This window comes from Dreissena polymorpha, unplaced genomic scaffold, assembly GCF_020536995.1.
Source record: "Dreissena polymorpha isolate Duluth1 unplaced genomic scaffold, UMN_Dpol_1.0 chrUn066, whole genome shotgun sequence".
NCBI lineage: Eukaryota > Metazoa > Mollusca > Bivalvia > Myida > Dreissenidae > Dreissena > Dreissena polymorpha.
Genome location: NW_026273380.1, coordinates 101,481 through 129,399, shown reverse-complemented (window position 1 = coordinate 129,399; position 27,919 = coordinate 101,481). Strand labels below are relative to the sequence as shown.

Sequence of the window (27,919 nt, the reverse complement as noted above, 5' to 3'; positions counted from 1 at the left end):
GTTCCATATTGTTTTAAAATTTAGTTCTCTGGTATGAAGATAATACAGTAAAATTTAGTTCACTAACATCGAGATAAACAGTAAAATATCAAAGAAAAACAGGCAAAAGTCTTATATTTTCGGCAAATATCTTATTATTTGTCTAGATAAGCTTCAAATCTCACCACAGGCGTTATAGGATTTAAAAATTGTCCAGGGGAGGACATCCGGACCCCCCGTTTTTATGTATTATATCCGGGCCTACATAGATTTGTCCCAAAAATATCTTGTTATCTCAGGTGAGCGACTTTGGGCCTTTCAGGCCCTCTTTTCTTATTTTTGGAAGATAATGTAATAAATGCCCAGACTCCCACACTATACACCCCTCACCACAGTTGTTTCAATTTCAGGGGTTTTCCATGGAATTCCATGATTTACCAGAGATTGCCAGAATAACTTCCATGGTGACCCTGGACAATGTACTCCCGGGCAGTGAGGACCAGCATAATGGAGATTATTTAAGTACAATTGTTAAAAAGTGTACTACATTTTGTAAATCCAATGATGTGTCTGATCCTATTCATGTGCTAAAGATCTTTCAAAAAGAGATTGTCACTGGGAGACCATTAGAACTAACAGAAGAGACATCATCTACGGGCATTTATGGTGAAACCAATTTCATTTTGGTAGACAGAGGCGATCTACTGAAAACAGCAATTGAGGAAATAAGGGCAATAAGCGACATGAGGAAATGCCTTGAAGTTCAGTTCTATGGAGAGGTAAATACATATAAAGTGTAGAAAAAAATCCACATACCCAAATGACCATACGATTTTCCAATTCCAAGTCTACTTCACTGAAAATAATTCCCTGTTTGTGATTATTTTGTTTCACTATATTACATTTTTCATAAATATGATTTTTCAAACTTTGAAAAATATAGAAAGAATGTTGCAAAGAGGTTTGGAAATTTTGGGGCATTGAATTTCCTTGTTTTAGTGTCAGCGGGTTCTTGCCTAGCCATGCTATGGGAATAACGTAATCTTTTACACCCCAGCAAACGAAGTTTGCAAGGGAGTATGTAGTTGTCATTTTGTTGGTTGGTCGGCTGTGGGTTTGTTCATCTCTCTCTGACTGCTCCAACAGGTGGATCAAACTACTCATAAATTGTGTAAGTAATTGACTTGAAACTGGACATGTGTCATAAGGAAAAACTGTATATGTGCAAGACCCAATTTTAACATGCGGTGATTCACCATTTTGGTAAAAAAAAATGCGAACATTAGTGTCTGTAACAAATCTAGTTGGTTGTACCTGTCATTTAATTTTGCAGTGTGCTGCTGATTTTGGAGGTCCAAGAAAGAAATTCTTCTCTCTTGTCCTGCATTGCATTAAGGAAGAATACTTCGAGCCAGTGAGAGAGTGGTCAGATGACTATGAAGCTGTTGGCAGAATATTGGGTAAATTTATTAAATTAAGCTTATTTGACTGGGACAAAGTGCCATATAGTGGCCTGTACTTAGTGTTCCAAAGGCAAAGTCCAAGTCATTCAGGCTTTGAAAAATACATTATCCCAGTTGTACATACAGGGTTCTTGAACTCTGATATATGAGGCAAAAATTCAGCCCCATAAGCACAGTGAAAATGTATATAATGACGTTCTCCCATTTCAGAAACAAATTTCCCCCATAGTGATTTAAAATAATTGCCAAAGTGGTGCTGTTTTGCTTTTATTTGTAAATCCTTGTTCAAAAACAGGCCACTGCAGTATAATGTAACTTTAATGAGCATCTCAAATTGTTTATTCTGAAAATTTATGATAGTATATCACTTTTCAGCAAGGTAATTTATTCTCAGTTTTAAAGGGACCGTCAACCACGAATGACGAAAAAAGAAAAGTTCTAAAATAACGTATTTTTGTACAATTTATATTAGTTTATTTTGATAAAAATACCAGGACTGGTATATAACATAGAACTTAGAACTCTATTTTAGAACTTTTCTTTTTTCATCATTCGTAGTTGATGGTCCCTTTAAGGTGTTTACAGCTTGTTATTTTTAGATATCATAAAACCTTCTAACTTTTAACTTTAATAATATTTTATTGCATTTTTATGCCCTTGCCATGAAATTGCCCTGGGACCAAGAGGAAATTCAGGTTAAGTGAGGATTCCCGTTTAGAGGGGAAATCAACTATTTTGCTTTCAGTTGGTCATTTACATAGTCTAATGTGAAAAACTTTTCTTGGGTGAGGAGTTGATTTCCCAATGAGACATGTACAAAACTATATAAATATTTTGAGGTACATTTAACATTCCAGCTCTGAGCACTATTCAAAACGGAAGATTACCTAGAATTATGTCAGCAGAGCTAGTGGAGAAAGTATTCAATCAAGTGCTGCCTGTAGACAAGTACATCCAGGACCTAAGAAAAGGTCTTGACAGTCTTGGTCTTGTTCAGGTAAATAATGTTGAATGTTGCAAATAGAAGTTCTGATTAGAGCAGTTAAACCAATGTACAGCGGATGAACCAACAGTTATTACGGTATACAAAACATGCTTATTAGTCCCCTGCCTGTTTCCAGAGGGGACTATAGTGTCTGTCGATGTCAGTCTGTCTGTCCGTGTGTCTATCCGAGGTGGTTTCCGGATGATAACTTCACTTAGGGCTGATGGATTTGTTTGAAAGTTGGTCTGTAGGTAGCTTAGGGGAAGATCTGGTGTGGGATTGCATATGGGGTCAAAGGGTCAAATATCTAGGTCACTGTTACTAAAAATAGAAATTTGGTTTCAATTAACATACATTAAATTCACATTCTTCAACTATCGTGCATGCTGTAACTGTAAATGCACAAATAACATTGTAAATCTAGCAGATGCTGCCGTATAAACACAGCTAACCTTCAAGTAATGCAGGTAGGTGATGGTAGGGGACATGTATTGCGTGCAATACTAACTGTAAGCTTGTTTAAAGTTAATTGTATGGCCCTTAAAATAAGTATAGGTGGGTTGTTGTTTTTTTCTCCATTTTTATAAGCCCAATGTGTGGTTTTGCAGACTACCACTTAAATGTCTTAACCAAACCCATATACATGACAATACCATTTATTTTATAACCGAAATAATATATCTTCATTCATGACTTTGTTATGAGCAAAACGAGTGCTTCAACATAATGGAATTGTGCATTTGACCAGCGAAGAATGATGATATATGTATTATTACAAAACATGTAAAACAATTAAGTTCCCATTCAATTATTATATCCCCATAAACAAAGTTTAGGGGGGTATATAGGAGTGCACTTGTCTGTCAGTTGGGCCGTTTCATGGTTTCCACTCAATAACTTGAGTTTGGTTTGACCTGTTGATGAAACTAGGATAGTGCCTTGTATCAAGACTTTGCTCGGGATTGATTTTGGGGTCCATCACAGGGCTTTTTTTCACCACTTTGGGAACATGACTTATACCCTTGAAATTAGTAATTTAAGCATCTTTTGACCACAAATTGGGAAAATATTAGTAGTATTAAAAAATTATGAAAATGTTGGTAACTTATCATAAAATAGAACGACATGAGCTGAAACCAATCACTAAAATGGTGATTTCAACCTACCAGTCCTTTTCTGCACTGAAAAATTTCATTATTTTTGAATTTTTAAAACTGAGGCTATCCATTGGGATTTTTTTACTCGATTTGGGATATGTTTTGCCATTGGAAATATGACCAAATAACGGCTATAAAATCAGCTGGAAAAAAGCCCTGCATCAGATTAAGGTCAAGGTCACCGTGGCTAACAATAGAAAAATGGTTTCCGATCAAAAATTTCTATTTCATATTAGATACCGTAATGAAACATGATTTAAAGGATGCTAATGACGAGACCTTGCCTCAGACTGCTTTTGGGGTCAAGGTCACTGTGACTTAAGTAAAGAGAGTTGATCCGTATCATGGTTTCCGCTCAATAACTTGAGTTTGGTTTGACCTGTTAACATGAAACTTGGTAGGATAAGCTTTTCTTTTTTTGTGAAGACAACATGCGGAATATTCTGTGTCAGTGTGGCATATGGGGGTATTCGTCTGGTCTGTGACAAAGCTCTAGTTGTACATTATTATCATGATGTACCAGTATAACTTTTTTTACCAATAGCATACAAAAGAATTTGGCCAATGTTCAGCATTTAAATATTGCAAATCATATCCATCAGTTGAGTTGCCTTCTTTCTTGTTTTACAAAATCTTTAACACAATAGAGGGCAAAGTTTTGAACCCATGTGACTAATATGACCAGAATATATAACTCTTGACATTATCAGATTCTGGGTCTACAAATTGAATGTAGTTAATTTCATGTATCTTAATATAACAAAGTCAAATCCATTCTTATGAGCACATTAATTTTATATTTTAAAACAATCACTCTATCGTGAGCGATTAAGGGATATTATGGCTATCTTGTTTTTGGAATGTGTATATCCATTAAAATCCTGTATAGTTGCAATAGAAATTGCAGTTTGAGTTTAAGTTTTTGAACAGCAAGATTTTGTTGAACCTTCGTTTTCAGCTTGTTCAAGAACTGCCAGCTGTTATTCACCTGTTCACACCTCAACAGTCGAATCCTTTAACGGTGAAGATGTTGACACACCTATTGAACCCACAGTTTAGTGCTGAAGGGTCAAACAGAAGACAGAGAGAGAATTCCACATACACGTTGTTCATCAAATACATGCGTGAAGCTGCAAGTAAGTTCCATTCAGTGTTTATACATTCAATTGTGGTATGCATCCTTTTTGTATACACTAAAGTCTTAAATTGTGTCTAAATAGCTCCACTTTTCAAAGGAAAAGATTGTCAAACGCTATTCAGAGCTCCAGATAAGGGCCGTACAGCCGTAAAAACGCCTTTTTTCATGAAGATTTACGCATTAATTTTTATAAACTGGACGTACAATTACGACTTTAATATCCATTTACGCATTTACGAACAAAATCTGGCCGTACCGATTCGTCTGCGTCAGCGCGGCGTGATTTGTTGGTCTCTAACCTAACGGCTTTTTTCGTTAATTTAAATTACCGAAAAGTTGTAGACTGGGTTCATATATTATTGTCTATTCTGTTGCGTGATTTCCTGTAACTTGTAAATCCGTCAAAAACAATATGTCTGCGCGCAATGGAATGCCGGCTTAACCGAAAGCGGTTCAGAACAACACTTTGTTGTCAAATAATGACTACATACGGTGTCGTCTAACCATCCTGACATTAAATCTGTAAACCCAGAAAAAGACATTGTCGCCCCGATATTAAACGATTTGATTGCATCGATGGCTTAAAACGTTAGAAAACACGATGGGAAACGGATGAGACAGTGAAATAAGTGTTCATTTACTTAGCTTACTAGTTGGCTTGTGTTTTCTTGTCAAGAAAAATGAAGAAATAGTATTAGTCATGAGTTTTAATGTGAAGTTGGGTTTGCATCATAATTCAGAATGGAAAACCTAATACAGTAACTGTTTAAGAACTACATATATTAATTATAATTGCTGCAAATGTTTCTGTAAAGTCAGTTATGCACCCTTCAATATCCAAGAACACGGGTAGTACAGTACTACCTGTATTTTTGGATATGGTAGTACAGGTACTAATTGATTTTAAGCGTTACTCCTTTTCTTTCTGTCAGTGGCAGTACCGTTACTAATTTCACAAATCCTTATCTGGAGCTCTGGCTATTGTCAATTGATCCTCTTGTCTGTGTTTGGTAATGTTTATATTTATCCCCCAATTGCACAGTAGCAGTCAAAAGATATTTTGTTCATCTTCACAAAGGCAGGGTCATGTATATTACCATAGTTAAAGAGTTCAAATGTTCATAATGGTTATGTTTAATTTGAAAAAGGTCCATCTTTTAGAAACCAAGTAGTCTTGTCCAACGCATATTTTAGTACAAACTATGCTTGTCTTAAATGATATTGTCATCACCAGAGAGCATAATTTGGTACTTAGTATTTCAATCGCTATATTGCAGTTAAACACTCCAATTGCAAGCGAAATGACTACTTGTGTAATATATATTACACAGATCTTCTAACGATTATTTTGTTATTTTACTCTTGTTTGTGCATTTTATTTATAGTCTCAGTTGTGTACCACTATAAGCCTCCATATATACCCTCCTGTTAATTGTTCAGCAAGGTGTGTTTATTTGCTGGCAATACTTAAACTGCATTTTAAACTGGTGTGTGATGTTATTTGGCAGCCATATTATTTTCTGTGTAAACTATTCACTGGTTGACTTCCGGATTCATCAAACCTTGAACCTCCCCCAGTCTATACTGGGGGACATATTGTTTTTGCCCTGTCTGTTGGTGCAACAGTATATTTATGCATTATATGTCATACCTTTTAAACGAAAATTTTGCCCAAAACATTATAGAATAATTTCTGTAAAGCAAGCATTCAAATACTGTTAAAGCATGTTGGATGTTTTAAGTAAGTTAGCTTATTCCATTAAATTTTCAAGGTAAGTATTATTATTTGAAAATTTAAAATTTCATAAATCATTCCTAAAAAGTTATTTCACATCAAATCCCCCCCCCCCCCCCCACACACACATGATTGTAACAGTTGATATATCCTTAATATTGCCACTTGCAGAGTGGTAAGTGTGTATAAACAGTTTAACATTTACCAAATTATTTTAGTATTATGTATATCTTCAGGTGGAAGACGAGGTGCTGTAAATCTTGGGAGCATATTAAGGTTTGCCACTGGTACAGAGGAGGAACCTGCCTTGGGCTTTGCTCTTCAGCCTTCCATTCAATTTATGGAAAGTGCTAATTTCCTGCCCACTGCAAATACCTGCATAAACAGAATGAATTTATCATTGCCAGATGAAAGTAATCCACTACCACTGCAAGAGGAACTGTTCAATTTGTTTGATCTAGCATTTTGTAACACATTCTTTGGTTTAGAATAAAAAATGACATTCACATATAATTATACCCCCATTACCATTGGTAATAGAGGCTATATAGGAGTCACTCTGTCGGTCAGTCGGGCTGTCACAAAATTTCATCCAATCTTCACCAAACTTGGTCACAAGTTGTATCTAGATGATGTCTAGGTCAAGTTTGAATATGGGTCATGCCAGGTCAAAAACTAGGTCACGGGTCACTTACTGCGTTTTAAACCGAAAGTTTGTCCGGACCATAACCATGTCATTTATCATTAGATTTCAAAATCACTTGGTACATTTGTTCACCATCATAGGACGGTGTGTCATGCAATAGAAGGACGTCGATGTCTCCAAGGTCAAGGTTACACTTTGAATTCAAAGGTCAAGTCGGTCGGTCTGTCTGTCTCAAAAATTTCATCTGATCTTCACCAAACTTGGTCAGAAGTTGTATCTAGATGTTGTCAAGGTCAAGTTCGAATATGGGTCATGCCGGGTCAAAAACTAGGTCACAGGTCACTAACTGCGTTTTAAAATGAAAGTTTGTCTGGACCATAAGTTCATAACCATATCATTTATCATTAGATTTTAAAATGACTTGGTACATTTGTTCACCATAAGTGGACAGTGTGTCATGCAAAAGAATTAAGTCGATATCTCCGATGTCAAGGTCACTCTTGGAGTTCAAAATTCAAAAAAGGCCATAAATGAGCTTGTCCATGCCATAACTATGTCATTCATTGTAAGATTTGAAAATGACTCCCTACATTAATTTTGTTCACAGTCATTGGACGGCATGTCATGCAAAAGAATTCAAGAGTTCAAAGGTCAAAATGGCCATAAAAGACAATGGCATAATCATTCTTCCAAATCGCCATAAATTAGCTTCTCTTGTTTTGTGAAGACAGCGTGCAAAATATTCAATGTCACTGCAGCATTTTGGGGTATATGTCACGTCTGTGACAAAGCTCTAGTTGTGTATATGTATGTAGTAAAAAATGTTTTGAATGTAGTATGTGAGTTATATTGGTGTAATCAACATTTACTTTGTGAACCCTCAAGAGGCCAACCTTTTTTTGCAATCTTGAAACTTGGTCAGCACATTTGTCCCCATAACATTATTACCTCTCCTGAGCACTATAGCCCCTATGTAGAGCTTATGTGATAGTCCTTTGTTTTTTGTGCATATAGTCCTTTTTTTTTGTGCATCGTCAATATATGCCATGTGAACGCTAGAGTCTACATTTTTGTCCGATCTAAATGAAACTTGGTCAGATAATTAGTCCCAATGATATCTGGACTCGGTTTGAAATTGGGTCATTAAGATGTCAAACACTAGGTCAAAAAAGAAAAACCATGTGAACACTAGAGGTCAAATTTGATGCCTAATCTTCATGTAATTTTGTAATAATGTTTTTTTTAATGATAGGTTCATTGTTGGTTGAGCATGAAAATAAGCCTTTTTTCCATGAACATTTACAAATTTTACTGTATTGTAGTGTACACAATGTGTAAAGTATATCAATTCTTTGAATTTGCTTATTAGCATGTTGTTAATTATGTCTTATTTACATGCAATACATTTTGCTTGTTTACATTGTAAATGTGATGTTCATTTAAGTGTTGTCTGGGCTTGTTTCCTTCTTTTGCAGCAGCAAAGTATATTGACCCTTTTACCCAAGAAAAACTATGCTGTTTACCTTCAAATTTACTTTTAAAAACCATATTGTCTCCTCAGTGGTAACTTTTCCTCATATTTAACATTTTGACCATTTCCCCAAATCAAAATCATAAAAATGACGTGTAATTTGGTTTTGTTCCTAATGGTATGTAACCCCATGTTTTTGTCATATTTTTGTGATATCTTTTTCATTGTTTAAAAGTTTTTTTTCACAAATTGTTACTTATGAGCTATTGTGACCTGTCTTTGTTGGTCGTCCTGTATCTTGTGTCAACCTATTTACTTAAACGACATCTCCTCCTTACCAGCTGGTCCAATATTAATTAAACTTGGCAAGAATGTTCCTTGCATGAAGCTCTTTTAAAGTTTTTCAAACAAAAGCATTCCATGAATAACTCTGGCTCTTGTTGCCATGGCAAGCGAAAGGAAAAACTTTAAAAAATCTCATCTGTTTTACCCCCACTACCATTGGTGGGGGGGGGGGGGCTATATAGGAATCACTTTGTCTGTCTGTCCCAAAACTTTGTCCGGACCATAACTTTGTCATTAATCGTAATATTTTAAAATGACTTGGTTAATTTGTGCACCATTATGGGACGGTGCATCATGCAAAAGAAGTATGTCAATATCTCCAAGTTCACGGACACACTTTGAGTTGGAAGGTCAATATGCCCATAGACGAGTTTTTCTGGGCCATAACTATGTCATTTGTTGTGAGATTTTTAAATCATCTGGCAGGTTTGTTCACCATCATTACACGGTGTGTGATGCGAAAAAATTCTGTCCATATCACCAAGGTCAAGGTCACATTTTCAGTTCAAAGGTCATATATGGCCATAAACTGACCTTGTCTGGGCCATAACTATGTCATTCCTTGTGAGATTTGTGAATGACTCAGTGCATTTGTTCACCATCATTGAACAGTATGTCAGGTGAAAGACCAACACCGATATCTCCAAGGTCAAGGTCACACTTGCATGATAATAAATTATTCTTTAAAATAAAATAAAATTAGTTTCTCTTACTTTGTGAAAACAACGGGTTAAATATTCAGTGTCAATGTGGCATGTAGGGGAATTAGTTAGTTCTTCTTGTCTGAGTTATTGTCCTTTAAAGATTCCTATGTTATTACATGTTGTTAAGCGCAAGTTCTCTGAGCCTTACACATGTTCCATTTTTCAGCCACTGTTGTAGGTGTATTGCCAAAATTAGAGACCAAGCACATTCAGGGAGCATAACCTTTGTGGTCTGTGACAGCGACTTGTACTTGTAATTGCTTAGCATGAATGGCAATCTTTTGAGACAAGACCATATGGTTCAGGTAAAGACGTAATTAATGAGCTAAAGGTATAGTTCTAGCAATAACATGTTGCCCGTGTCCGTTTGAATGACTTCATGTGATATTTCTTTTGTACAACTTTGTGAAAGTATGCACACGAGCTGCGTTCATGTAATTGAGAATCTTATTAAATGTTTAGTTATTTGAGGTTAGTCTGTGTTACTTCATTTAGAAGCAAAATGAAAATGCCCAAGGAAATTATAGACAGCCAGCATGAGATATGTAATTATCCCCCGCCAGAGGCGGAGGGATATTGTTTTGGCGTTTGTCCGTCCGGAACACTTGTGTCCGGAGCAATATCTTGGAAGTGCTTTGGCGGATTTCATTAAAACTTGGTATGAGTATATATATGGATAAGACGATGATGCACGCCAAATGGCATTGTACACCATCTGTTCATAACGGAGTTATAGCCCTTTGTATCTTGAAAAAATGCTTTTTACTATAGGCACTTTTGTGTCCGGAGCCATATCTTGGAAGTGCTTTGGCGGATTTCATTGAAACTTGGTATGAGTATATATATGGATAAGACGATGATGCACGCCAAATGGCATTGTACAACATCTGTTAATAATGGAGTAATGGCCCTTTGTATAGTAGTATGTCATCCGTCCGATTTGCACCCATCCTTGAACAAAATATATGTTGCGGGGGATATCAATTCTACGAATTTGCTTGTTCTTCTTGAATCTTGCTCGATTCCTGTATGTACAGTGGGAATAGTTTGTGCAGGTATGTTTGATTATGCTGTTTTCTTCATGTTCATACTGTGTGTTTGTATGTGAACACAGTACATGCTATGTAAGTAGTTCTATGTGTTATTGTTATGTTCTTGTAACTAGATATGAAAACAAAATGATAAGCTGCATGAAACTTTAATTTACAAATTCAAAATAATCTCAATTGACCAACTGTAAATACATAATAGAGTGATTGAAATAATGTATCATATTTCTTTATTTTTTATTGCATTAGTGTAGGTTTTTTGCTAAATTATTTATATACAGCAACTTTTCTTGAGCCAGTAAATATCATTGGGGATTATTTCTTAGTAATTTTATATTTAGTTTTATTTTTTCAAATAAATATAGAGATAGGAGATAACTTTGTTAACAATGGAGCCAAACATTTTTAAATGAAAGTGCTTTATTACTGTTTTGATTCCTATATTGTAGTTGTTTTCCATGTATGTTTTGTTTTATTTAAGAAAATTTGTTTTATTTGTAATTGAAAGTAAATAAAATAACCTGAGCAAAGTATGCTCATGAAACGCTTGTGTTGTTGCCTTAATTATGTCCAGCGTGTATGTAAACGTATTAGCTTCTGTCCACTCTAGATCTCAATGATACACTTTTGCCTCCATGGAACTTTGCTGGAACATATATCCCAATATCTCGGCTGAGTGTAAAACTTGGTCATGGGGGTCATAAACTAGGTCATTAGCTCAAATTGACTGGGTTATGTGGACGGGCTTGTTAACACTCTTGTACTCAACCTTGTTCCAAGCAAAGCTCATTTCAAATCCCTGCCATCATAAGCTATTTAACTTATGACAGCAGAATGGTTACTTTATCAACCGACATGTTAGTAATGTTTTCTGTTTTGAGGAGTAATAAGTACATTAACTTATTATCCACCGCCAGAGGCGGAGGGATATTGTTTTGGCGTTGTCCGTCCATCCTTCCTTCCGGCTGTCCGTCCGGCACTTTTGTGTCCAGAGCCATATCTTGGAAGTGCTTTGTTGGATTTCATTGAAACTTGGTATGAGTATATATATGGATAAGAGGATGATGCACGCCAAATGGCATTATACACCATCTGTTAATAACGGAGTTATGGCCCTTTGTATCTTGAAAAAATGCTTTTTACTATAAGCTTAGAGCTTTATCTCCATTTACACATGAGCCAGAGCCATGAAACTTGCCATAGTTGTTATCCCCCGCCAAAGGTGGAGGGATATTGTTTTGGCGTTGTCCGTCCATCCATCCGTCCGTCCGGCACTTGTGTGTTCAGAGCCATATCTTGGAAGTGCTTTGACGGATTTCTTTGAAACTTGGTATGAGTATATATATAAATAAGAGGATGATGCAAGCCAAATGGCATTGTACACCATCTGTTAATAACAGAGTTATGGCCCTTTGTATCTTGAAAAAAGCTTTTTTCTGTGACAAAGCTCTTATTTGGCGGGGGATATCAATTCAACGAATTTGCTTGTTGCACTAAGAAGCAGCTGAACTCCGTTATATGATTGAAATGGTGTTGACAAAAATAACACCGTATTTCCTCATTCACATCAACCCTCTTGACCTACAGTAGTTCATAAACGAGGAAATGAATGTAACAAACCATAAATATGATTATTTTTGTTATGCTTGTTAGTCATCAAATGGTGCAACCTTGAGGTATACATTAGTGGCGAAAAGTAGGTCACATACATTGAAGTGTGCTGGGTAAATGTCAGTTCCGACGGACGAACAGGCATGTCTCTGGGGCGGAACAATTGAAACAATTGACTAGCGTAATATTCCGTATTATCACGTGGTCAGTTTAATGAAAACTAGCCAATAAAAACGCTTAAAGGTATATTACACATGTTTATTATAAAACTATTCGTAATGGCTGTATAATATGGGGAAGCAAGGTATAGCATGTGATAAAAATAATGTGCAGGCGGAGTATGCTGAATTTGCACCTCCGTCATCATAAAATTGCTCATTCTCAATTAATATTGAAAATGAAAATGTTACGTTGATAGCGCAAATGAAGGAAGTGCATTTGTATCTTGAAGTATAGATTTTAATACACTATAATAACCATAATTAAGTACAAAATATTATAAAAATGAATACTTGCGTTTTAGTAGATTTAATTAAGTCAATTTACATATCGGGGACTAAATAAATTGCTTTGATAATTGAAACGTATGTTGGTATAGATGTCACGAAAACACTTTCTGCAAAGGTTAAACGTCTATGAACAGGCCCCTTAAACTTCGCTTGGAAATCATAAAGCAGCTTGTAAAAATCGAGCAATCAATTGTGTTGTCATTCACTTAATATCTGTTTAGCTGTCAAAAAGATGTCTATGCCGTGATTGTTTGACCTCCAGTTTTGAGGACATAGCTCGTGGAGCCGTCGCATCCGGTTTTCTTCAACACTAATTTGAAGAGATGATAATACTGGCCTGTTGTCCAGGGACTCCATATAATCATCAGACGAAGATTCTGTACGAGTGTTTGGAAGAATATCATCAACATGTGCTGATGGGTTGTCCATCATACCGGCCGTGTAAAGCCGCATTGGTGTTGAGTTCACTGTTCGTATTCGATGGTGATTCCATGCACCTTGCCAGGTGTTTAACCTTTCATTTATCTTTGAAATAAATACGTAATGAAGTGCAAACAAGTCTATTTCATTTAAAATGTCAAGCCGGCCATTGTCCTCTAAAAAGTAAAATAAGTCATAAAAATAACTCAAGACTCCGTCATACACGTCCCTCCACAATCGTTCAATACGTTGATTGCGTGTACTTTTACCAGTGAGCATACTTCCACGTCCTGTCCCGCGAGCATTTATCATGAAGTCGGCAACCTTCATATTTTCACGGCCTTGATCTGATCTGACCCGGTCAGGAACTCCAAATTTCGAAACACCATCTCTGAAGCAATGCAAAACCGTCTCCGCTTTGTTGTTGTCCGTGCATCTAAGATATGTAACTAAACGACTGAAACCATCAATGCCGCCTATTATAACAAAATGCCATCGAATTAATTTATGGTTGCTGTCAATGTGCCATAAACAATTTGGAGCTGAAACGTTGTAAATGCGACGTCGTAATCGCCTTCTTTTTCGTGCACGAATTCCATCTTCGTCTAGGTGTTTCAGACACTGACGAAGCCTGAAACGTTGAACCTGTATAAGAAATAATACTTTATGTTGGTTTTATGCAAAAATGAATATGCTTTAATTTACTTCTACATTTAGCCAAGTGCCTTATAAACAATAGAATTTTCTATGAAAAAAATCTAACAAAATTCTTATTTGTAATAGATTAAAGCGATAGCCGTTTCAGGTATGATTGTTTGGCACAAATCAAACTGTACTCTAAAACTAGTCTTAACAATTTAGTTAGTTTTCAATTGTTTGACAATACTTTATTGGAATCTGCACGGACAAATGTATCTGTTTATTTATAGACTGTCTACTAAAATCAATCAACAATGTACCGTATACGCCTTCAATTATAAAAAGATCTAGTTATGCATAGTAAAATCATGGTACCTTAATTCCTTTTTGAAGTAAAACTTTTCGCAGCATTTCTTCTCCACACCTAGGAAATTCAGTGATGGTCGTGGCAACAACAATGTTTAGTTCTTCTTCATCAATTTCTGTAAATGCGAGCTTTGACAAGCCAAAGTGACCCATCTTCCGGAATAAGGTACTTTCAGAAACCCCAAGTGCAATACTAGTGTCCTTCACTGAATATCCGGCTTCGAACAATGTTTCAATCATGATACTTGAAATTTCAAAACGTATATTCCGACACCGTGTACTATCATTATTATGTGCCCACGGATTACTCCGGTAACAAACACATTCAACACGCAATTTCATGATAGTTGTTTTGTCATTTACACCCAAGCAATTAAAGTCGTACAGTGACATAAGTGATATGATGTCCGGTGTTATCTTCTCCTGTCTGAAGCGCCGTATCACTCCTTCTTCCACTCCAAGTCGCTCAAGTATCAAATCCATATCCATTGTTGTAAAATGATGCAGAACAAATTGTCTTCCGTGTGTAATAAAAGCTTCGTATATAAAATGTTATCGTTAATGATTTTTAACGTATTTTTCAAATTTTATCTGCATAAAAAGACGATATGTGTTTATATAATTACGATTTATGTTTATATAAAGGTCTTTTGCCTTTATATAAAGAAGTAATGCCTTTATGTTATGGAAGTTTATTATATCTTTATATATTAATGCTTTATCTGTGTATATTCAAATTATGTATTTATATACAGTCCACTCTCGTTATCTCGACATCGGATATCTCGATATTCTCGATATGTCGAAGTAAGCTCAATGTCCCAACTTTTTTCCTTCTTTATCGATATAAATAAACATCGCATATGTCGATTTTCGTTATGTCGAATAATTCGATATCTCGATATAAAACTTTGTCCCGAGTCCCGATTTTACATGTATTTACTGTGGTTTATCTCGAAGTGCGAATAACTGTTCCAGTGTCAGCAAAAGGTGAGAAATTTTTCCTTTGATACTTCACCGTTCCGCTTCGCCCGGCTGCTCCCGATACTGTGCGGTAGGAAATTGATCCGTTAATTGCATCAATAATCACACGTGTGTAATGTCGTTAGCCATTTACACTTGAGTAAGGTCTGTCACTTAAACTGTCACTTTTACATCAATTAACTGCAATTAATACACAGCCTGCCGAAAGGCCGAAATACTAATTGTTTTTACAAACAATATTCCAAAATGCATTGAGTTATATTTTTACTAATAATCGATTGAACTTTGCATTTCAAACTACAAAATGTACATGTACAGTTCAGTATTCCGGAACGTGATTTACGCATGATCAGATGGCAAACCCTCGTCTTGATTGGACGTCAATTGCATCATAACTTGAAATAGCAACATTACCGGATGGCTTCTCGACAGTTTAGAAATATATTATAACCGCATGAAATTATGTTATACTTAAAACGTCATTTAAAGCATTTAAATAGCAAAATTAATCGTGCCTCGTAAAAACGCGTATATATATTAGGTAGAGAGTATTTTTCCACACGGTGACGGCTTTAGTTAGACCTCTTAGCTGGTATTTAGATGTTAAAAACAAGGTAAATTTTCGTCTCATATTTCTTTGAAAACGCCTAATCGGATATCTCGAACTCGCGTTATCTCGATATTTTTTCTTGTTCCCGCCGACTTCGAGATAACGAGAGTGGACTGTATTGTGATTATGCATATATATAAAGGTTACAGGCATTCATATAAAGATCTTTTGCCTTCATATAAAGAAGGAATGCCTTTATATAATGGAAGATTATTATATTTTTATATATTAATGCTTTATCTGTATATATTCAAATTATGTATTTATATATTGTGATTATGCATATATATAATGGTTTCAGGCATTCATATAAAGATATTTTGCCTTCATATAAAGAAGAAATACCTTTATATAATGGAAGATTATCTGTGTGTAATACATTAATATCTGTATAATTTTACATTTTATCTATATATAAGAAAATTATATCTTTATATATTAAAGTTTTATCTGTATATATTCAAATTATGTATTTATATATTGTGATTATGCATATATATAATGGTTACAGGCATTCATGCAGAGTCAGATTGACGTAATATCACAAGTTTTGGTATTATAAGACAGTCAAGGCGTTCCATACAGAACTATCAATAGAGTTATCTGTATACGAGTTATAACCCAACAATTGTATATATCGTCCGCAGATTCCTTCTTTGTATTTCTGTCCGCAAATCCTATAGATTTTTTTGGCGGCCGATTGCAGTATTCTGCGCTCAGCCGCCATTGGTGTGTTGTACTATGTACACTAATACCAAGATTAGCAGAAAGCAGGCCCCGTATGTATATACAATGAGAACTGATGTATTTATGGAACGTGAATTATATATAACTAATTTACGTTTTTAAATAACTAATTCAATATTGCTTACAGTTAATTTAAAAAAAATAAAATTGCATTGTCATAATAGAATTTGTCATTAATCTTATTTTTGCCACAATACAAAAAAATGAAACAAAGAAATTTGTATCAGAACGATTTGTATACTTTTTAGGTGTCACACTTGCTCAGTACAACAGAATTATTTGGTCAACTCGTACCTGCAATAAACATAAAAAACATCAAATGCATGCAAACACCCATCGCAATTTGTTTCCATAAAGAACAAATATTAAAAAGGTACGAGTTTACCAATCTGAAAAATGACTAAAGTACGAGTTGACCAAATCGGGTACGAGTTGACTAGGGTACGAGTTGACTTAGGTACGAGTTGACTGGAAACCCTTCTCTATTCCGGGACGGACCGTTCTATTTCTTCAAAGCTTATCATCACTCTTTATTGTTATTGTGACGATTGTACTATTTTATTTAATAAGATGTTAGTTGCTAACTTCTTATACGGTCTACAATTGGGTAATCCAGAAAATGCCACAAATCTGCTATGTTACTTCTTATTTCGTCGTGACGCTAAGTTAAATGTTGGTGCTAATATTTGTCATCGTAAAGTATTGTTAAACGTTGTGACTCTTATCATGAAACTAACCTACTCATAGTTCTAGCATGAAATTACTCATTTTTATATTTTATATAAGTGGTAATTAACAGTATATAACATATATTTATCCCAAAGGATCGCCAAATTGCCACTTTATAATGGCTAGTCGTAAGGCCCCGTACGGGTAGACACGAAGCTACCCGTACGGCTCTGTTCGTATAGTTGAATGTTATTGTTTACATTCGGGATTTTCCGCGCATGCGCACTGGCTGGTTGGCCTAAAACACTGGTTACAGTAACGTAAAACATGTAAACATGTCGTTTGTTTAGTCAAAGACCTATAGATAACAACGTAAAACATGTAAACATGTCGTTTGTTTAGTCAAAGACCTATAGATAATGCTATCTTTAGGTCTTTGACTAAACAAACGACATGTTTACATGATTTACGTTACTGAAACCAGTGTTATCTATAGGTCTTTGGCTAGCCGTACGGCTTATAATTTGATATTTGCACGTACAATGCGTATTTATACACTCCACAACTGTGATTTCTATTGATTGTTGCAATTGTTGTTTGGCGAAATAAATTTACATTTTTATAGCTCACACGTTTACACCCTTTATATACAATGCACGACTCGGATTTCCACCACGACGAAACAAAAACCATACTGCAAATACACGAGAATGATTAATTAATCCTGTCAACAAAAGTTTAAAGCCGAGGTAGTATCGCTTGATTTTCATTATACAATTAAAAATGTGGGTAAAATAAAGGACACGAATGCAAATTAACTAAGTATTATGGCTCTGTATAAAACGCGGTATTTAGCGCAGACTGCAAATTGCAGGCTGCGTTATCGGGCCATAAAACGCAGCCAATATAGACATCGTTGCAGTCAATATAGATATCGTTGGAAAACGCAGGCAATATAGAAATAGAAGGAATACGCAGACAATATAATATTCGAAGGCAAAACGGGTGAAATTAGAGAGAATTACCGTATCAATAATTCTAAGGTTGTAATTAACAGTATATGTATGAAAGTGGTAAAGGTCCAAACCATTATAAGACGTAAATTATCGTTTTTAATCGCTAAAATGGCAGTATAATTATACACGCATTTAGATTTTCTGTATCAAGAAGAAGACATAATAATTTGTTTTTATTGTTTAACATAATTGTTTATGAAATGTATGTATGTATAGTGTACGTACAGATTAAACGTGTTGTTGTTTTCAACGCAGTCAACGCAGCCAATATATAGACATCGTTGCAGGCAATATAGAAATCGTTGGCAAACGCAGCCAATATAGAAATAGAAGGAATACGCAGCCAATATAGAGATAGAAGGCAAAAACGCGTGAAGTTCGAGAATGATTGTATCAATAAGGTTTTAATTAACAGTATATGTATGAAAGTGGTAAAGGTCCATACAATTTTAAAGCTTATCGTTTTTATTGCTAAAATGGCAGTACATTTATACACGTTTTATTATTTTCTGTATCAAGATGAAGACATAATAATTATTAGTTTTTATGAGCACACATGAGTAATAAAAAATGTATTTACATAATTATATTAAATGTATAAAATGTATGCATGTATAGATTGAACAATTTGATGTTTTTAACGCAGACAATATGGACACCGCTGCAAATTGCAGACTTCGTAATCGGGAAGCGAGACAATTCAACTCTAAGACAATTCACCCCAAGAAGACAATTCACCCCCTAGACAATTCACCCCTGCTCCCTGGACATTTCACCCCCAGATATTTTTATTGTTTTCTTTTTCTGTTTGTTTAGGATTTAGTAATAACGGATAACTGATTTCTAAGGATAGTTATCTGTTTTCTATTTTTTTTATATAAAGTTCTAATAAAAGCATATAAAGATGTTCTCAGAATGTCTTTCTTTTTTTCCATAAAATTACTTGCAATTGAAACATAAGTGTGCTTTTTATACGCCCGTATAAAATACGGGACGTATTATGTGAAACCCCTTGGCGGGCGGGCGGCGGGCGGGCGGCGGGCGGCGGGCGGAAGGCATCACTTTGTCCGGACTCTAATTCAAATTGTATTCATCCGATCTTCACCAAACTTGGTCAGCAGTTGCATCTAGTTGATATGTAGGCCAAGTTCGAATATGGGTCATGCCGGGTCAAAAACTAGGTCATAGGGTCAATAAGTGCATTTTCAAAGGGGCCACTTTGTCCGGACTCTATTTCAAATTGTATTCATCCGATCTTCACCAAACTTGGTCAGCAGTTGCATCTAGTTGATATATAGGCCAAGTTCGAATATGGGTCATGCCGGGTCAAAAACTAGGTCAAAGGGTCAATTAGTGCATTTTCAACGGCGCCACTTTCTCCGGACTCTAATTCAAATTGTATTCATCCGATCTTCACCAAACTTGGTCAGTAGTTGCATCTAGTTGATATCTAGGTCAAGTCCGAATATGGGTCATGCTGGGTCAAAAACTAGGTCAAAGGGTCAATTAGTGCATTTTACTTTGTCCGGACTCTAATTCAAATTGTATAAATCTTATCTTCACCAAACTTGGTCAGTAGTTGCATCTAGTTGATATCTAGGCCAAGTTCGAATATGGGTCATGCCAGGTAAAAAACTAGGTCATAGGGTCAATTAGTCCATTTTCAACAGCGCCACTTTGTCCGGACTCTTATTCAAATTGTATTCATCCGATCTTTACCAAACTTGGTCAGTAGTTGCATCTAGTTGATATCTAGGTCAAGTTCGAATATGGGTCATGTCGGGTCAAGAACTAGGTCATAGGGTCAATTAGTGCATTTTCAACGGCGCCACTTTGTCCGGACTCTAATTCAAATTGTATTCATCCGAAACTTTTAAACAACTTTTTATCCTGCGTCAAAGTGGTATGGGGGTATAAGTCACATTCAGTGACAAAGCTCTAGTTCAAGTTGAATTCACCAAACTTGGTCAGAGGTAGTATATAGATTATATATCAGTCAGGTCTGATTGGAGACATGCAACCGATTAACACATGCAATATTTTTTTTGCTTATTTCCAAAACAAATACATCATTCATCAGTGTATCATCTCCAATGGCACACGAATCGGGCGTATATTGCTCCGTCATGCGGCGCTCTTGTTATCTATTGATGGTTGTTTTTATTATTAACAATATCTTATTATTGTTTTTATGACATTAAATAATTTATTATGTGTTTTTGTCTTATTTAATTATGTTTTTATTAATTAAAACAGTTTATATTTGTAAAAAGTGTAGGGGAGATAAATACGTGTAGAAAATATATAACAGAAGTAAGTTAAGGCGGTGTTATTGTTTACATTAAATATTAAACATTTAGCTCTGAAATGTGTAAATTGATAAGGCGATGCATAAACAATTTTGTAATTGCCCGAGCTGAGATTTCATTGCTTTGGCGATCAGGCCATAGGTTAATTTTGCAGACTGGTGCATAATGTTCATATATTGCGACAGTGGATTGACACATGTTCACTGGTAACACTCCCGTCCCAATTGAAAGTCTATTTTATCAAATCTTTCAATAGTAAAATAAAAGGATGCAAACATGTATTTGATTGTTTTGAAAAATTGCAAACATTTTGTGTTTTGGGTTTTTCTTTAGCACTTTTGTAGTCAATATTCAAAAATATTGCTTTTAACAATCGTATTGGTGATTATATAGTTAAAAACAAATATCAATCAATAAATATGTTTTTAAAGAAGAGTCATAATCATAAAATTGGTAACGATAAATGTTTTAAAAAGATGAAAGTAGGGAGGGGGCACACCTCAATGACATACCCCTAATGGCCGCGGTGCATCTGAATGAAAACATGTGTAAAGCGCGTAAGCATGTGAAAAATTACTAGCTGGCTTAAGCTTGATTATATTTTGAGAATACATTAACAATTAAAGTATATTTTGAATGTGATAGTAACTTGGAATTCCAATAATTGGTAATCCATACTTTGTACCTAAGTACAAATACTTTTATCCACAAACAAACCTTTTAATATAACTTTCTGGCTAAAGTTTAGGCGTTAACAACTATGAGAAAATATGTGCCAGGATTCCAGGATGATACTCACGCTCAGTGGATGTTATTTTTGATTGCACACCCACTCACAGGGTTATAAAGGTCACATGTAATTCCCCTCTTTCAGTTAATTTTTTTAAAAGTAGTGGTCCCTTACTGGTTTGAGTTAAGAGTTCCTTAACAGAGCCTTTGGTCGAAGTGTTTCAGCAGTGTTTTACACTAAAATGGAAATTTACTCAGGAGATAAAACTATGAAATATATTTTTATAATCACTGTTTTAAATCAATTTATAAAAACATATTTATAAGTTTATAAATCAAGATAAGCAGAAACTCAAGTTTTATATCAATAAGTCCAATTTCAACTATGTACGAACTTTCACTTATAAAGTGGAAAAATGCAACAATTAATTATTCCTGCAATTTACTTAAGATTGGTATTTCCAATTCTTATCAATAATTTTTTAACTTTTAATTTAGACCAAATGTCAACTGCGATTGTTTAAGTCAAATATCTTATATGGGTTTAATACAGATTGACTGTTAATAAATCATAAGGCAATAATTATTCAAAATGTCCAGATCACAGTTGTAGGGCAAAATGGCTCAGTTTAAAAAAATGTGACTATAATTATTAACAATGAAATATGAATCATATTTTGACAACATGCATCTTTTGCACTTGCCATGTATTCTGCGCAACATTGTTTAATGCTTACCCTGTTTTTAAATTCCAGACTTAATGAAAAAAGAGTTTAATTCAGAAAATTGGCTGCCATTTTACTATCGTGAAATTGGCTGATCATGTAATTGAAACATTATTCTGTGTCACTGAATTGATAACTGTTATTTTGTTTTCAAAATATTAAGCAATTTTTATCATCAGCATGAGATACATGACATATACAGATGACACATTTTTAGATGATGCTCTCTGAAGAATACGAGATGTCCTGTAAAGTTTTGTTTTTATCAGTTTATGTGTATTTTCATTATTGTCTTCAGTAGTTTAATCTCGATGTATAAAGCATCGAAACCATCGAATTCTTAATAATCGTGCCTCTCACAAATACAATATTGAATACAAAACTGACTTATCTGTGTATTTTACCCTCCAGACTTAGGTTAAATACTATTGTCTGAAGATAATGCTTAACATCTTTATGCTTTATAATATATATATATATATATATATATATATATATATATATATATATATATATATATATATATATATATATATATATATATATATATATATTTATTTATTTATATTTTTATTTATACATATACTAATGCGCACCAACATTTTAAATTGAATTTAGGTTATAAACTTTAGGTTATACCCAATAAAATACAGTCGTTCAAGTAATAGGGAAAAATGCAATGATATGAGCGCTAATACATAAGTTTTACTACAAATAATGGGAGGCCGACATTGCACCGATATGAATGTATTACATTGTAGAAACTGTTATTTTAAAATACAAATGTTTGGTTCCGTAGGTGTCTACGAAGATGCAAAAAGCTTTTCACAGGCAACAAAAAACGATGTCAGAACTTGTGAAAGCTTAAGATAAAAACAAGGACTTAAAAGGTAGGCGTGTACACACATATAGGATTCACACAAATGGCTCTAATTCATCACGATCTGAGCAGAACAGAACAAGTGCTTGAGCTGTTAAAGGTATGGTTTCCAAATGTGGGCAGATATTTTCGGCTTTGTCAATGTAGCAAAATTGTCTTTTGGAAGACGAAAACATTTCATCACAATAACCAGAGAGACAATTAAACATGTTGTCACGTAGTTTCACAAAGGAACAGCTAGAGTCATGCTCAGAAAATACAAAATGCTGTAAATATTTTCTTGAGTTTGTTTGAAGTTGACAAACCAACTGATTAATTTTTCTACGTTAGCTTTCTTTTTTAGTACAAATTTATTTTCCGAATGTACCGGGTTACAGACATTTTGAATAATCAAATGCACGAAAGGTTTGACCATTTCTTCAAAGAGACGCATATAGCAACAGTTAACGTTAGAAACATAACAGTGGCCAGTTTTTGAGCAGGAATGTTTATTGTAGCTAAACGAAATAATGTCGAGTATATGTTACAGGAACACGAATGTTCATTTGTATTTGAATATTATAGATGAATAAAAGAATCTTTTTGGCAAAGGCCAGTTGATAAGCTCACATCATAAATTGCAAATATGTTTATGATACTTGATGAATGGCACCAAATGACATCACCATTTGTTATCAATTCAAACTTAAATTGTTCATAAGCCGATTCATTTTCAATGTTGGATTCTTGAGAGTCAAAAGACCTTACTCTAACGTCTAAATCTGCCAGCGTTAACCTTCTTCTCACTTCTCTTCAAGATCGTTTCTCTGATGGGGGCTGGTCGAAATCTACTGAATCAGATGACACTGGAGGAGAAGTTCTTACAGCGGAGTATGATGGGAGGGTTTCCATGTGTTTAAGCTTTATGCAACAATTAAACACTCCCGATAGGTAACTTTTATGGAAGTTATACCGAATTTGATTTCGTGCTGAGACTGGTTTGTAGTTTTTGTCACATAGGGGTTACCATTGAGAAAAGTTAACTTTCTTATATTGCCACTTTTTGTAATTCGGATACAATGAAATAAATTGCATGTGTGCAAGCCAGGAGACAGGTGATTGAAGAGGAGCAAACAGAGACATTGGTGGCTGTGGAGCTGATGATTCCTCTCTGAATGCAATCATTAGAGCTCGAAAGGCCTCATCATCGAATACTTTGTATGCGTGATGAAAGCTAAATGATTGTATTAAAAAAATAAATCTGCACCGTTTCACTGTAAAAAAAATGGCACACAATGCTAATCAGTCAGATTTGTTGGAAGTACATGTCTTACTAAATTTGACACTGAATGGCGAACATAATTTTGAATTTTAACATTACAATTACAAGCAGCATACATACACTACATTGATGAACTGCAAAACTGCATGACTGTATATATTTTTGTATGAAATTACAGTCTGTACATCCTTAAATCTGTATGATTTACATTAATCAATTATCTGTTAGAAATTTTTAAAGCATCATGATAAATAAATAAACAAGAGGACCATAAGGTGCTCAGCCTCATCTGAGACCTTAAGGAAATAAACAAATGTATATAGCACTTCTGGACTGTTAACAAGGTTTCATTATAGCCATTTAATTAAAACTACCCCACTCCAAATGAGAATTTTTTTTAACGGACTACATCTATTCTCATACTTTGCCAATATTTTCTTAAACACATTTTCCAAGTTTTATGCATATTTGACTTCTTCCAAAATGTGACTTCTTAATGTCAACGAGCTTTTTCTTTTATTTTACGAAGTTTCTAAACTGACAAGACCAAGTTTCAAACTCAAGAGATATTTTTAGAAAATCGTCTGATAAAGGTTCATGAAGCTTGTACTAAATATGTGACTAATAAAGTGTTTACAGGCGTTCACTAAAGCTATATTACAAAAACTGCCCAGTCCGCTGACTGACATGGTTTTCAAAAGACCAGAACCATATTCTATCTCGGCCAATATATAATCAGACTTAATGTTTTGATCAAGTTGCATAACAATCTGACTAAACATTTTACTTCTAAAGAGTAAATAAGGTTTTAAAATAGCCATGCAAAGAAAACTATCCCACCATTTGCGGCCATCCTTTTCAACAGACAAGAATAACTTTGGAACTCAAATGAACAAATGTTCTGACGTTTCATAAGAATTGACCATTACTCTAGTCTTCGTTTTCTGTAATTTGACCTAGTTACCTAGTGTTTCAAATCATGTTAGACAGTTTCGTACTCTGCAAAGATATAATTGCAACAAATTTTCTGACAAAGTTTTATGAAGATCGGAAATAAATGAGGCGTCAAGTGTTTACAAGGTAAATGTTGGACGGACGCACGATGTACGACAAACAAAATGCTATCAAAAAAGCTCACCATGATCACTATGTGCTCAGGTTAGCTAAAAAATGAAATATGATTAATTTAAAGGAGTAGTAATAGAACTTAAGCATCAGAAAGAGTAGCACAAGTGGATGCATTAGCAGTATGTAAAGTATAAGTAATAGAAGTGTACGAAGCAATATTTAAATTAGTAGTATTTTTTGTTGTTGAATTAGTAAAAATAGTAGAAGCAACAGTAGTGGTAATAGTATAAGAAGAAGTAGTAGTAGTGGTGGTGGTGGTGGTAGTGTTGGTAGTAGTAGTAGTAATAGTAGTTTTAGTAGTAGTAGTAGTAGCAGTAGTAGTAGTATTAATAGTAGCGGCGACAGCAGCATCAGCAGTAGTAGCAGTAGTAGTAGTATTAATAGTAGCGGCGCCAGCAGCATCAGCAGTAGTAGCAGTAGTAGTAGTATTAATAGTAGCGGCGACAGCAGCATCAGCAGTAGTAGAAGTAGTAACAGGATGAGGAGAAGGTGGAGGAGCAGTAGTAGAAGTAGTAGTTGCAATATAGCTGCGGAAGCAGTAGCAGCAGATGTAGTAGTAGTAGTACTGTAGTAGGAAGAGTGGCAGTTATAAGAAACAGTAGCAGCATTACAAGTGATGTACAAGTAGTGGCAGTAAAAGTAGTAATAGCAGTTAAGTAGTGGTTGTTGTAGCAGTAGCAATAGCAGTATCAGTAGTAGTTATATTATTGTATTATATAACCCTGCACTCAATTTTCACATTCATCAACTTATGTTTGCTGCAATTGTTTACTCGTTATAAACATTGCCAGCATTATGTAAGTTCGAATAATATGTTTTACAATCAACAGCAATCAACATCATGCTGATATCAAAGAGTAAACATATAGATACGATGGTAAATGAGTCATAAACAAGCTGTTATCTTTTTTAAAAATGGTACAGAACATTAAATTGTTGTTAATAGCTATGAATACAACGCCCTGAGAAATAGCAATAATATTGTTGTATCATGGCTAAGTTAATTGCATGAATATACTTATATTTAATCACAAAACGTTATTGTCAAATCTTAAAAATCACAATTATCAATGATATATCAAGAATACATAAGGCATGTATATTTGCTAGCTATTTACGAAATTACCGCTATAAAAACTAAGGCAATTCCAAGGGTAAACAAAATCAAAGCTTGTAGGACATAAATTTGATAAATTATGTGAACAGTTTCAGACATTGCATGTGTGTAATTTATTACAAACCATAGCTACTAACATAACTGATCTTTCTGCATAATGTGGTCACAGTATATTTGTATTCAAATGATATTAAATATAATTTTTTTTAGCCTATCTTTTAGTCTTTAACATGCAATCGACCTCTTTCTTTAACAGCCGAATGAGGCAGATCCCAAAGTTCTGGCCGATGTGAAGCCATTAAATCTCTTTTTGAAAATGAACACTGAACTAATAATTCATAATTAAAGGATTTTATGCATACGTGTTTTGTTTTAAATTTATATTATTAATTTATTTACATTTTTCTTACTTGAACATTCCATATTACGTACCCTGAATTATACATAAATTGTATTCTACTGTAAAATGAAAGAATTAAACGGGTGGCGCGGCAAATTTAACAGGTGAGTATGCTAACTGTAGTTTGTTCAACGATTAAATTACTATTGGTTTGAAAATCAATTTAATAAAAAATGCAACTTCATATTACATCGGAATTAGGTGACGACAAAAGTGGGTCAAACGAAGTTATTGATATATCATAGATGCAGGATCGCAAAAGTTACGTACATTTAAACAATATATACATTTAGCTTATAGCACACTATTGATACGGAAAAATCTAACTAAATTTCAAAACTTTCGCTTACTTGAGAAATACCGTAGGTGGCTTTAACATTATTTAGAACATGCGCTTAACTCGTCACGTTTTTGAAAAAGTAGCACTGTTACAGTTTGATATGATAATGAAACGTATCCGTTACAACTGACTGACACATGCCTCAGGTTGATTAGCCTTTAAATAAAATGATACGTCACAACAAACAAATACGCGCATATAGATCCTCGCTGATTAGTGCAAGCGTCCGCTGTTACCTATGTCAGATATTCTTGAATACAGAGCATCGCGGCTGCTGAAACGCGTCATGTGACTACTTTTTGTAAGGAAAAGGCTGATTGGTTTCCTCCCATTAAGCATGTTCATAGTCTGTATAAATGAAACAAATGTGTTGAGTGCGGCATAAGAACGGAAGATTCATTCTTAACTATTTAAAAAACGTTTATATTAAACTGTTTGGAGGATAAACAAAGACTTCAATAAATCACATTTTCAACCTAATGTCGAAATCATTCATTTAAATAGATAAACATACGTTATCGTTTAATCTTCGTATCTTTACATCAGAATATGAGAACAAAGGAAATAGCTCTACCTTATACATTTTTGACAAGTGTTAACATACAATATGTTAAAATTTTTAGGCATTTTTAATTGTGAGTGACGTTATTATTAAGAGTTTTATTTTGCACTTCATCTTAATATATATTTCATATTAAAGAGAAATATGCAAATATAAAATGAAGATAATCGTTTTGCTTACTTTAAGAAAATGTGACTAAAATATAGTTAAGACACTTGTTACACT

At 34.5% G+C, this 27,919-nt stretch overlaps 2 protein-coding genes across 2 annotated transcripts; one reads left to right on the top strand and one right to left on the bottom strand.

Annotated features, from left to right (window-relative positions):
- The first annotated feature begins 437 nt into the window (after window positions 1-437).
- On the top strand, window positions 438-8,546 carry LOC127863947 (uncharacterized). The gene is made up of 5 exons (XM_052403627.1): window positions 438-758; window positions 1,313-1,439; window positions 2,300-2,439; window positions 4,543-4,720; window positions 6,694-8,546. Exons 1-5 carry the CDS (start codon window positions 441-443, stop codon window positions 6,948-6,950), a joined length of 1,020 nt encoding a protein of 339 aa, XP_052259587.1. The 5' UTR covers window positions 438-440; the 3' UTR covers window positions 6,951-8,546.
- Window positions 8,547-12,527: 3,981 nt separating this feature from the next.
- On the bottom strand, window positions 12,528-14,706 carry LOC127863949 (uncharacterized). The gene is made up of 2 exons (XM_052403628.1): window positions 14,227-14,706; window positions 12,528-13,857 (listed from the first exon to the last, which is right to left on the bottom strand). Exons 1-2 carry the CDS (start codon window positions 14,704-14,706, stop codon window positions 12,991-12,993), a joined length of 1,347 nt encoding a protein of 448 aa, XP_052259588.1. The 3' UTR covers window positions 12,528-12,990.
- Between the last annotated feature and the right edge of the window lie 13,213 nt (window positions 14,707-27,919).